At 36.4% G+C, this 13105-nt stretch overlaps 1 protein-coding gene and 1 long non-coding RNA gene across 3 annotated transcripts in view; both read left to right on the plus strand.

The window, feature by feature from the left end:
• Positions 1 to 1991, plus strand: part of NBN (nibrin) — a 52565-nt gene extending 50574 nt beyond the window's left edge. For both annotated transcript variants that reach the window (XM_086695642.1, XM_086695643.1), the window contains exons 15-16: positions 558 to 607; positions 1809 to 1991. In XM_086695642.1, coding sequence (XP_086551768.1) covers positions 558 to 607; positions 1809 to 1839 — 81 coding nt within the window. In that variant the 3' untranslated portion in view covers positions 1840 to 1991. The remainder of the gene's footprint in view (positions 1 to 557; positions 608 to 1808) is intronic.
• A 4990-nt stretch (positions 1992 to 6981) lies between these two features.
• On the plus strand, positions 6982 to 12533 carry LOC147572002 (uncharacterized). The gene is made up of 2 exons (XR_015246913.1): positions 6982 to 10871; positions 10925 to 12533. It is a non-coding gene; the product is annotated as an uncharacterized LOC147572002 (long non-coding RNA).
• The last annotated feature ends 572 nt before the right edge of the window (positions 12534 to 13105 follow it).

The following is a 13105-nucleotide window of genomic DNA, read 5'->3' on the forward strand; positions in this document are numbered from 1 at the left end:
AGAAAGAGGGACCCAGCACAGAGTTTTTCTGTTCCTACCTCTCAGCGGCGCATTAGGAGTTTGGCAAGTTTATGTTGAAAATACTTTTGTCAGTGAAGTAACTAAGCATCAGCCTCAGAGCCTGACTTGGGACCTTGGGGAAAAAAACCATTGCAGCTGGAGGCTGCTCTGGTTGAAGATGGGGGTAGATTTTGCCATCTCAGCCCCTTCAGTAGTCCTGTGACCTCAAAACACTTAATTTTTTTAAAGTGTTTTGTTGGAAAAAAATATTTAAAAACTCAATAAGCTAGCAATATATACTTATATCGGTTGCCTTTGGGAAGGGATTAACTGGAGAATGCTGTTTAATTAGAGAACATTTGCAGAATTTTTGGCAGAAAGTGAAAATGGAGAGGATCTGGTGAATGGGGGAGATACTGGTAGAGGCAAGAACTCGTAAACCTGGTGACCTTATGGATGTTGAAATCTCAAAGATAACTGACTACCCAGTATGTAGCAGTTGATGAACCATACATTCGTCGTTAAACAAATGTGTGATATTGTGTCAATTTTGACAGGTTCAAAATCAACATGCAAAAGAAGAGTCACTTGCTGATGATCTCTTTAGGTAAAGTTTAATTTGTTTTCTCTTGAATCTTTGAGATGTATATAAAATACCATTTTACTCATAGAGATTAAATATTCATTTCTTCTGACTTTAGAAATAGACGTTTAGTCCCTTCACCTAAATAATGTTTTGTTTTTAATGTATGTATTTTTACTTTGAGCACCTCTTAATTAGGTTTGCTAGATATGTCTTTGAGGTTTGGGGTTGATTCAGTTGAACCTGTATCACATGATATTTAAAATTTGTATGGGGGCATTCATGCAAAAGAAGGGTCCCACACTGGGTGAATTTGGCTGGATACATTTGTGAGATTTTCAGCTCTGAGTAGAATTATGAATGAATGGGTTTTGAGTTAAGACAAAATACCAGAGCATTTGTTTAGTTTTAGTTGGCACAAGCATAAAAACAAGAGGCTGGATTAGAGTTTCAAATCAGGTTTTTGTGGGAGGTTGAGAGGCTTTATAATGGGTGATTATAATTTAATTCTGACTTAACACATTTTCAGCATTCCTGCAGGCCGGAAACCTTATAATAATTAGCTCTCAAATACTCACAAATAGTATAAAATAAAATTACTTTTCCTACTGCTAGGTAGATACTGGCTAGGGGAGAATAACATTTTCCCAAGTTTACTTAAAGGCAGAACCGAGAAGTACTGTGTCTCAGAGTTTGTTTTGCAGCCAATTTGATTCTTTAATTTTATTATTAACAGTGTATATCATTGGTGAAAATGGTGACATATGGTGCTGATTTTTAAGTAGTTAAAGGAGAATATATGGTTGCCAGCTAAATTTGTTGAAATACTGTAGGAGAAAATTTCATAAATAAGTCTTACTTTTGGCTCCTTATACTCTCTTATGCAGATGTTATACTTTAGTTGGGAGTTGGAGGAGTCTGAAGCCATACTGGGAAAGGCGGAAACAGATTTAGTTTTGAACTGCTTTCATTAATTACTTTAATGCTTTTACAGGACTTCTTGTTATTTTTGATGATGTTTTATTTTTACCAAATATTCATCTAACCAACATCAAAAGGACAAAAGAAAGTAAAAATATCAGTGCTTAATGTATGATCCTAAGGATAAAATTGGCATGCTCATTGTTTGCCAGAGTGTAACTATATTTTGAAAGCTCTTTAACTTTAAAAGTGAAAGAAATGCCATCATTTATCTAATGCTTTAACTTTATTTTTTTCTTTGCAGATACAATCCTAATGTAAGGAGGAGAAGATAACTGAGGATTTTATGAAGAAGTCACAGGAAAACATTTCCATCAAGCATTTATGTCCTTTTCCTCTAGGAAAAATACATAAAGTACATAGAAGAGATTTAAATTACAAATGTTTTAGGCCCTAGATTTGTTGAATAAAATGCACAGAATTCCCATTTCTTTTGTGTGTGACAGTATTATTCAGTTTCCAGTCTTTGTCATCTCATGTCTTATGGTAATTTTTTCATCTTTAAATGTGGTTGTTTACTTATTGAATACTTAACATAGTCACAATTCAAAATGCTAAAACTGGGGCGCCTGGGTGGCGCAGTCGGTTAAGCGTCCGACTTCAGCCAGGTCACGATCTCGCGGTCCGTGAGTTCGAGCCCCGCGTCGGGCTCTGGGCTGATGGCTCGGAGCCTGGAGCCTGTTTCCAATTCTGTGTCTCCCTCTCTCTCTGCCCCTCCCCCGTTCATGCTCTGTCTCTCTCTGTCCCAAAAATAAATAAAAAACGTTGAAAAAAAAAAATTCAAAATGCTAAAACTATAAAAGGATAAGAAATTAAAGTCTCCCTTCTATGACTGGTCTAGCTACTTGGTTCCCCTCAAAAAAAAAAAAAAAAAAACAACTATGATCCTTCTTTCTTATGAGTCTTTCTGGAGATTTCCTATTAAAATTTTTATGCATATTATTTTCAGTAATTTCCTACAAAAATGATAGCATAATATATACACTGTTCTGCACCTTGCTGAATAGATTGGAAGATCATACACGTATCAGAGCATACTCCCCCCCCCCCCCACTATACCATAGCCTTCCTTGAGCTGAAGTGACCCAAATGAAATGGATTTCCGTGATGAAGATGTCACCACATATCATTCTAGTACTAGAAAAGACAATATGAAAGACTTCTTCAAGCTTGTATAATGGGAAGACTTACTTGGTGATCTTACTGAGCTGGGTGTACCTCTGTTTTGAGCTTCTTAGAGTCCTAGTTTTCCTACCTGCAAAGTGTAAGTGATAAGATTGTCTCCATGTTAAAGGGAGATGGTAAGAAAAAAGTCTGTTTTTCAAATTTTGTATAAAGACAACCTTGTACATTAGAATTGTAATAGTCTTGGGGTGCCTGGGTGGCTCAGTCGGTTAAGTGTCCAACTCTTGGTTTTGGTTCAGGTCATCATCTCATGGTTCGTGGGTTCAAGCTCTGTATTGGGCTCAGTACTGCTGGTGCAGAGCCTGCTTAGAATTCTTTCTCCCTCTCTGTTTCCTGCTGCCCCCCCCACCCATCAAAATAAAAAGAATAAATGTACTATTGCTAGATCCTCATGGAAGGTTATTGATGTTGACCACCTTTTCATGTACTTGTTGGCCATTTGTATATATTCTTTGAAAAAAGGTCTATTCAGCTCCTCTGCTTGTTTTTTAGATTGGATTGTTTTTTGCTGTTGAGTAGGAATTCTTTATATATTTTGGATATTACCCCCTTATCAGATATATGATTTGCATATATTTTCTCCCATTCCATAAGTTGCCTTTTTGTTTGGTTGATGGCTGCTTTTGATGAAGCTTTTTAGGTTGATGTAATTGCACTTATCATTGTCATGATATAACAATTATAACAGTCTCTTTATTGAAGAGACCCCTCTCCATTGAGTGTTTTTGGCTCCCTTGGCAAATACTAGTTGGCCATATATACTTAGGTTTATTTTGGGGATCTTGATTCTATATTTGTCTTGATGTATTTGTTTTTATATCAGTACCATGCTGTTGTGCTGATTATAGTTTTATAATCTAGCTTGAAATAAGGGAATGTGTTGCCTAATGTTTTGTTCTTAGGATTTTTTGTGGGGGAGGCTATTTGGGGTCTTTTGTGGTTCCATATAAATTGTAGGAGTGCTTTTTCTGCTACAGTACTCCTACAGTGGTATCCTACAATGCTAAAGATACCATTGGAATTTTAATAGGAATTGCACTGAATCTTTAGATGCCTTTTAGTAGTATTGACACTTTTAACAATACTAATTCTTCAGTCCACAAAGGATACCTTTCTATTTGTATCTTCAGTTTCTGTCCTCAGTATTTTGTAGTTTTAAGAGTAGATAATGTTAGTTAATGTTCCTAAGTTAGTTAATGTTTCTTAGTTAATGTTCCTAAGTGTTTTGTTTTTGGTGCCATTTCAAATGGGATCTACTTATTTTTTCAGAAAATTTGGTGTTAACTGTATAGAAATGCTACTGATTTTGTAAGTTAATTTTGTTTTGTATCCTGTAATTTTACTGAATTCACTCATACAACAATTTTTTTGTTGAGTCTTTAGTATTTTTAAATAAAATCATGTTTCTGTAAATAGAGACCATTTTACTTCTTCCCAATTCTGAAACCTTTCATTTCTTTTTCTTGCCTGATTGCTCTAGCTAGCACTTTTAATAGTATGTTGAATAGGATAGTGAGAGTGAACACCCTTGTCTTGCTCCTGATCTTAGAGGGAAAACTTTCAGCTTTTTACCAGTGAGTGTGATGTTAGCTGTGGGCTTGTCATGAATGGCTTTCTTATGTGGAGGTATGTTCCCTCTATACCTACTTTGTTGAGTTTTTATTATGAATGAATATTGAATTTTGTCAAATAGTTTTTCTGCATCTATTCAGATGACTGGTTTGTATTCTTCATTTTCTTATTTTCTTTTTCTTTTTCTTTTTCTTCGTATTCTTCATTTTCTTAAAGGTAAGTATCACATTGAGTTATTTGTCAATGTTGAACCATCCTTGCATCCCTGGTCATGGTATATGATCTTTTTAATGTATTGTTGAATTTGGTTTGCTAATATTTTATCGAAGACTTTTGCATCTATGTTCATCAGAGATACTGGCCTGTAATTGTATTTTCTTGTAATGTAATTTTCTGCTTTTGCCATCAGAATAATGCTAGCCTCACAAAATGAGTGTTTTTTCCACTACTGTGTTTTGGAAGACTTTGAGAAGGATTAGTTTTAATTCCTCTTTAAATGTTCTGTAGAATTCACCAGTAAAACCACCTAGTCCTGGGCTTTTCTTTTTGGGAAGATGTTTGATTACTGATTCAATCTCCTTAGTAATGCTTAATCTATTCAGATATTTTGTTTCTTTATGATTGCATATTTAGATTGTATAGTCCTGGCAATTTACCCACTCTTGCTAAATTCTACAGTTTTTTTGGCCTATCATTATTATATTCTGTTATGATCCTTTATATTTACATGGTATCAGTTGGAATGGCTTCTCTTTGATTTTCTAATGTAACTTTTTTGTGTCTTTTTTTTTTTTTAAGTCTAGCTAAAGTTTTGTTAATCCTTAAAAAAAAAAAAACCTTAGTTTCATTGATCTTTTGTATTTTTGTCTCATTTATTTCTGCTCTGATCTTTGTTTCCTTCCTTCTACTAACTTTAGGCTTATTTTTTTCTGGTTCCTTGAGGTATAAATTTAGGTTGTTTGAGATCTTTATTGTTTCTTGGTGCAGGCAGTTACTGATAATGAACTTTCTTCTTAGAATGCATCCCATAAGTTTTGGTATGCTTTCTTTATGCTTTAATTTGTCTCAAGGTACTTTCATTTCTCTTGATATCTTCTTTGATCCATTGGTTGTTCAGTAGTGTGCTGCCTTATTTCCATCTGTTTTCCAGTTTTCTTTTTTTTTTTTAAATATATGAAATTTATTGGCAAATTGGTTTCCATACAACACCTAGTGCTCATCCCAAAAGGTGCCCTCCTCAATACCCATCACCCACCCTCCCCTCCCTCCCACCCCCCATCAACCGTCAGTTTGTTCTCAGTTTTTAACAGTCTCTTATGCTTTGGCTCTCTCCCACTCTAACCTCTTTTTTTTTTTTTTTCTTCCCCTCCCCCATGGGTTTCTGTTAAGTTTCTCAGGATCCACCTAAGAGTGAAACCATATGGTATCTGTCTTTCTCTGTATGGCTTATTTCACTTAGCATCACACTCTCCAGTTCCATCCAATTTTCTTCTTGTAATTGAATGTTAGTTTCACATTGTGATAAGAAAAGATGCTTGATACAAGAATTTCAATCTTAAAAATTTTAAGACTTGCTTTTTGGTCTAACATATATGACCTACCCTGTAGAATATTCATGTGTGCTTGAGAAGAATATATATTCTGCTGCTGTTGGATGGAATGTTCTGTAAATGTCTGTTTAAATTCATCTAGTCTCATGCATCACCTCAGCTCCATATTCTGTGATTGATTTTCTATCAAATCTATCCATTACATAAAATGGGGACATTGAAGTCCCCTAGTGTTACTGTATTGCTTTCCATTTCTTCCTTCAAGTCTATTAAATTTATCCCATATATTATAGGATATATTTATAGCCTATATATATCGTACTTCTATGTTGGGTGCATAAGTATTTACATCTGTTATGTGTTGTTATTGGGTTGATCGTTAATACTATATAATGATCTTTTGCTTTTTTACACTTGGGATAGAAGTCTGTTTTATCTAAGTATAGCTACTGCTTTTTTTGTTTGTTTCCATCTGCATGGAATAGCTTTTCCTATCCCTTCATGTTCAGTCTGTGTATGTCCCTAAAGTTGACATGAGTCTGTTATAAGCAGCATGTAGTTGGGTCTTGTTTGTTTTCTTTTGTTTTAATCCATTGAGCCACTCTATGTCTTTTCATTGAAGGATTTATACCATGTACATTTAAAGTAATTATGGATATGTGTGAACTTATTGTGATTTGTCTAATTGTTACCTGGCTAATTTCTGTAAATTGTTTTATATTTTCCTTTATTCCTTTCTTCTTGCTCTCTTCCTTTGTGATTTGATAATTTTCTGTAGTGGTATATTTAGATTCCTTTCCTTTTATCTTTTTCACATCTAATGTAGATTCTTGGCTTTGTGTTAACCATGAGGCTTAAAATACCTTATAGACACACAGTATATTTAAAACTGATAAAAAACTTAAAGTTGAATGCATACTAAAACTCTGCATTTTTACTCTTCCTCTATGCTGTTTTTGATGTCACAATTTACATTTTTACCTTGTGTAACTATTAACAAATTGTATGTACTTTTTTTTACTTTTTTTTTTTTTTTTTTTTTTTACAAAATCCTTCATTTTTTTTTTAAATGTTTATTTAGAGAGCAGGGGAGGGGCAGAGAGAGAGGGAGGGGAGAGAGAGAATTCCAAGCAGGCTCCATGATTTCAGGGCAGAGCCCAACATGGGGCTTGAACTCAAGAACAGTGAGATCCTGACCTGAGCTGAAATCAAGTTTCAGATGTTTAACCAACTGAGCCACCCAGGCATCCCTGCTTTTGTCTTTAAACATTCATACTAGATTTATAAGTGATTTACCTATCACCATTACAACATTATTTTCAATTTATGTATTTACCTTTACCAGTGAGATTTTTATTTTCCTGTTATTAATTACCATTCTTTCTTTTCAGATTGAAGAAGTCCCTTTAACATTTCTTGTAAAGCTAGTTGAGTGACCATAAACTTCAGTTTTTGTATCTGGAAAACTCCATCTCTCCATCAATTCTGAAGGACAACTTTGCTGGGTAGGCTGTTCTTGATTGGCACTTTTTTTTTCTTTTAGCAGTTTAAATCTGTCTTCCTACTCCATCCTGGCCTGTCATATTTCTGATAAATAATTCTCATAATCTTGTAGGGGGTTGCCGTGTAAGTAACAAATGACTTTTGTCATTCTGCTTTTAAGATTGTCTTTTTTTTTTTTTTTTTTTTTTTTTGAGAGAGAGAGTCTTAAGCAGGCCCCATGTTCAGCGCAGAGCCCGACACAGGGGCTCAGTCCCACAACCCTGGGATCATGATCTGAGCTGAAGTCAAAAGTCAGACACTCAACCAATTGAGCCATCCTGGCACCCTATGATTCTTACTTTGGCTTCAACTTTTGACTATTCAATTATTTAATGTGTTCTTGTGGGTGTTTTGAGCTTCTTCTAATTAGAACTTTTTGGGGTGCCTGGGTGGCTCAGTCAGTTAAGCATCCAAGTCTTGGTTTCAGCTCAGGTCATGATCTCACAATTATGAGATCGAACCCCATAACAGGCTCTGCATTGACAGCACAGAACCTGCTTGGGATTCTCTGTCTCCCCCACTCTCTGTCCCTCCCCTGCTCATGCTGTCTCTTTCTCTAAATAGCTTTTTTTTTTTTTTTTAAGAACTTTTCGGTTTTCTAGATCTGGATGCCAATTTCTTTCCTCAGGTTAGGGATATTTTCAGATATTTTTTTCTTTGAATAAGCTTTCTGTCTCCTTAGCTCTTCTTGTGAGATCTCTATAATGCAGATCTTGGTCCCATGAGTCCCATAAGCTGTCTACATTCCTTTTCATTCTTTTTTTTTTCCCCCTCTAATTAGATTAATTCCCTGTCCTGTCTTTAAGTTCACTTTTTCTTCTGTTTATGCTAGTCTCTTTTGAACCCCTCTGTTGAATTTTTCAGTTCAGTTTTGTATTCTTCAGCCCTGTGATGTTTTTTTCTTTGTTGAAATAATCATTTTTTGCACATATTGTTCTGACTTGGTCAGCATCTCTGTGACCATTATCTTAACTTTTTATCAGATAAATTACTAATCTCCAAGGTCTGCTTCTGAATTTTTATCTTGTTATTCTATGTGGAACATATTTCTATATTTCATTTTCCTTGACTCTCTGTGTTAATCTCTGTGTATTAGATAACGTGGTTGAGGGTGTGCCAAGTTCTGTAAGTGTCCTAAAGAGGAGAATCTTAGCATCTGGATGCAGGCTGTTTAGAAGCTGGACCCTCAGAAGTATTTTAAAGTATTCAAGTGGCTGGCTTCCATGGACCTGTGAGCTGGATGTTTGTCTTTTTTTGTGCTGAACGTAGAGAGGAGTAGCTAGTTAAGAATTGTTTCTTCTTAGCTACAATCCTGTGTGACCCCTGAACACAAGCTCCTTCTAGTGAGGTTAGTGATTTGGGTTGGGCTACAGGGAGAATGCAGGCATGGTGTCTGCTGGCTTCTCTAGTCTCTGAGCAGGATGGCAGTCTCTCCCTAGGTGCAAGATAAATTAGAAGCCTGACCCTTAGGCTACAGCTTTTTATAATATGCAAATAGGCTTCTTTCAGGGAGAGACTTGAGACAAGAGCATTAGGGTGTGTCTAATTCTGTACTGATTCTGCATTGACCCCTGGACATATAGCTGGTTAAGAACTGTTTTCTTGGTTAGTCCTAGTTCTATTGAACCCACAAACAATACTGCTGGCCACCAGTGCCAGGCTATCGAGGAATGTGCCCTCTAGGGGGCAGCCACAAAAGCTAGTGCACCAAACATGTGCACCAGCCCCTTTTAGGAAAACACTAGTGACCTAAAGCAGGGCAAAGGGAGAATGCAAAGAAGACATCTACTGGTCTCTGGAGAGGATAGCAGTCTGGTCCTAGATGTGTGCTATAATAGCAACCAGACTTGCAGGCTGCAGCTTTTAAGACCGGCAAATAAGCCTCTTCTAGAGAAAGACTGGGAGGGAAATGAGCATTTTTCTCTGCTGCCTCTGGTGAAATATCCAGAATAAGTCCAAGCCAGTTAGGAAACATTTCTTTGTTTGCTATAGTCTTGTGGGTCTTGTACACACAAGCCCCTTTGGCTTTCAAAGCTAGGTGTTTGGGAGGCTCATCCCTCAGAGGAAGTCTTAAAATTGGGGACATTAGATGTTGAATCCACACCCTTCAATCTGGCAGGGGGGTGGGATATATAAGTTTCTTCCTGATTATTTGCTGCTGTGCCATAAGTGGGGTTTATGGCAAGGGTGTGTCTAAGCTCCTCCTTACCCCTTTTACTAAGGTGGAGTTTTTTTTTTGTTTGGTTTTTTTTTGTTTTTTCCTCTTCCTCTCCTCATTTGCCCATGTAGGAGTTTCTTAGCTAGTTTCCAGATTTCTTGCAAAAGGGATTGTTCCATGGGTAGCTGTAGATTTGGTGTGTGCATGGGAGGAAATTATTCAGGAGCCTCCTGTGTCACTGTCTTGAACCAGAACTTTATTTTTCTTAAAACTCAGTAATTAGGTGTATATGCATTTAAGATTGATAGGTCTTCTGGACTTACTATTATCTTTTGCTATGAAATATCCATCTCTAGTAATACTTGTCTTGAAGTTGCCTCTTATCCTAGGTCTTTCTTTTTTAATCCTTTTATAACCTATCCGTGTCTTTTTTATTTCCATAAGTCTCTTATAAACACCATTGAAGCTTGCTTTTCATCCATGATGATGATAATTGTATTTAAAGTGGTGGTGCTTAATCTTACATAATTTGTGGTTGGGTTGAAGTCTGTCATCATATTTTTCTCCTTGGCCTACTTATTTCCACCTTTGGATTAAATATTTTTTAGTATTCCATTTATTGCTTCTATTGGCTTTATAACTACACCTTTTACATTTATTTAGTAGTTGTAAGGTTATACACTTATTTCTGCCTACCTTAAATAACATACCATTTATGGGGTGCCTGGGTGGCTCAGTCGATTAAGCGTCTGACATCAGCTCAGGTCGTGATCTCACGGTCCCTGAGTATGCGTCCCACGGTCTCTGTGCTGACCGCTCAGAGCCTGGAGCCTATTTCAGATTCTGTCTCCCTGTCTCTCTGACTGTCCCCCACTCACGCTGTCTCTGAAAAATAAACCTTAAAAATTTTTTTTTTAATTTAACATACCATTTATGCCTGTATAATGTGTATGTTGTAAATGTGTACTTCCACCTATCCCATTATTTATGGTATAATTATATTTTACTTCTCCATGTCCTAAATCTTAAATTTGCTTTATATTGTTTCTGGTTATACACTATGACATTCAACAAACAGTTAATTGGATTTTAAATAAATAAAAATTATTTTTCTGGGGCCTAAATTATTTCTGGCACTCTTTTATCCTTCATGAAGATACATGTTTCATCAGATCTCATATGCCTAAATGTGAAGAACTTCACTTAATATTTTGTGTAGTGCCGGTCTTCTGAAGTCAAATTTTCTTAGCTTTCATAAAATTTAAAGGATATAGAATTTTATGTAGATAAAGCTCGACAGGTTTTTCATAAAATTTAAAGGATATAGAATTTTATGTAGATAAAGCTGGACAGGTTTTTACTTAAGCACTATAAAGACACTGCTCCACTGTCTTCAGTATGTTTTTTTCTGGTCAGTTGTTTGTTGTTTTGTTAATGAGTCTTTTTTCCTATCTGCTTTTAAAATTTCCCCTCTATTTTCCAGCAGTTTGATAGTGATATGCGTAGGTGAGATTTCATTTATCTTTTTTGCAGTTTGAGTTTCTTGGATCTGTGCTTTTTTTTTTTTTTTTTTGAAGTCAAATTTGGGCATTTTTCATTACTCCACATGTATTTTTCTGCCCTAGTCTCTCTTCTCCTTCTGGATTCCAGCTGTACATGTTAGGCCCCTTGTTATTTATCCTATATGTTATTAGGTCTGTTGGTTTCTTAAATCCTTTTACCTCTGTGCTTTCAGTTTGGAGTTTCTAATCTGCCCTCAAGTTCATCTTTTCTTCTTGTATATTTTTATGGTCATCTAATCAGTTTTTCATTTCAGAATGTATCTTTCAGCTGTACAGTGTTCATTTTTTTTTTCTGAGATTCACTGCCTGTTCATTGTTAACCTTTTCCTTTACAATTCTGAATATAATCATATAGTAAATCAAAGTGCTTGTCTGCTATTTCTAACATCAGTATCAAGTCTCGGTGTTTTTATATTTTTCTCCTTAGTCATATTTTGTTTGTCTTCATACCCAATATTTTTTTGTTGTGTGTTTGATGTTGCTGAGAATCTGCATTTTGTTGTCTTCCTTTAAAGAGTGTCAGTTTTGTGCTGGCAGGCAGTTAACTTATTGGCAGGTCGAGTTGATCCTGTTGTCTTTAGTTTTAGGCTGACTTGGACTTGAGTATTCCCAGAGCCTGGCCTTTTTTTGAGGCCTCTGTTGAATGCCTGGGTGATCAGCAAGGTCTTGTTACTCTGTTTGTACAGAACTCCAGTGTCTCACAGAACTGCATGCATCCAGAAGGTCTTTTCAGTTTCAGCTGATGTTGCTCTTCTCTGCCAGGCCTTTTGGGCCATCACCTTGTACTGTTTATCGAGACACATTTAAGAGAATAATCCGATTTCTGGAGTTCTCAGTGTACCTCCCTCCTCTCCAGTAACCTCATCAGATTGCAGCAAGGAACCCTAAACTGTGATGTTTTCTTCCATCTAGAGACACCACTTCCAGCGTCCATTTGGAAAATGCCCTCGGGCAGTCTGGGTAATTGTATAACTCACCTCTTCTGTTCCCCCAGAAATCAGTCCTGGGCTGTTGTCCATTGTGTGAAAACAGCAGTTTGTGTTTTTGGTGTAATAGTTGATTACAGTGAAGGGTAATCATTCCTCCATACTCCATCGTTGTTGAAACGGGAAGCTGTCCTTTTATTTTTAAATTTAAATTTGATGGCTATTTTTAATTTGCCCTGCTACTTACCCACATACACCATTTTTCTTGAGTACCCTGGGGTGAAGGCAGGGACATTCACAAGCAACAGAATGTCTGGTCAGTCCTTATTCCATGTACTCTTTTCAGGTTAGGCTTAGGGATCACGGCCCCTTTTTTCTCCCAGGAACGTATACAATGTAGTTTAAAAGTCTGTATGATCTGATCAAAATGGCTTTATGCAATAAAGCTTGTAACCAAGTTAAATTTTTAAATGACCTTTCAGTCTAATTTTCATTCTGGGTGCCTCAGTGATTGTCAGGCTGGGACTTGCTGTCATTTAATAGGTTTAATTTGGAAGAGTTTTTACTACTTCTGTTGACCACTTGTTTTTTTCAAAATTAAAAGGTTCTGAACTAAGTTCACATACTCAAGACTGCCTAAAACCACTAAGAGCCATGCCTAAATCTTGTTTTCAAACCCCGAAGTGATTTTTTTTTTTTTATGTTTTTGAGAGAGCACACAAGCAGGGGAGGGGCAGAAAGGATAACAGAATCCAAAGCAGGCTCTGAGCCGTCAACACAGAGCCCAACACGGGCTCAAACTCACAAACCATGAGATTGTGACCTGAGCTGAAGTCAGACACTTAACCAAGCCACCCAGGTGCCCAAGTGATTCTGCTTTTTAAACATTCTTTCCAGAGCTAGACTTTTAAGGGGTGAAGAAGACATCATTATAACTATCAATTAAAATTGAGTGTTTTCCTCTATCCCAAATAGCTGGTTGACAGTGATAAGGAAACGATTTAGAATTATGGGACGTATAAGAGTGTAAGAATTCATCTGAAACA

Source organism: Puma concolor, chromosome F2 (genome assembly GCF_028749965.1).
Source record: "Puma concolor isolate L17-30 chromosome F2, mPumCon1.1.hap2, whole genome shotgun sequence".
Lineage (NCBI taxonomy): Eukaryota > Metazoa > Chordata > Mammalia > Carnivora > Felidae > Puma > Puma concolor.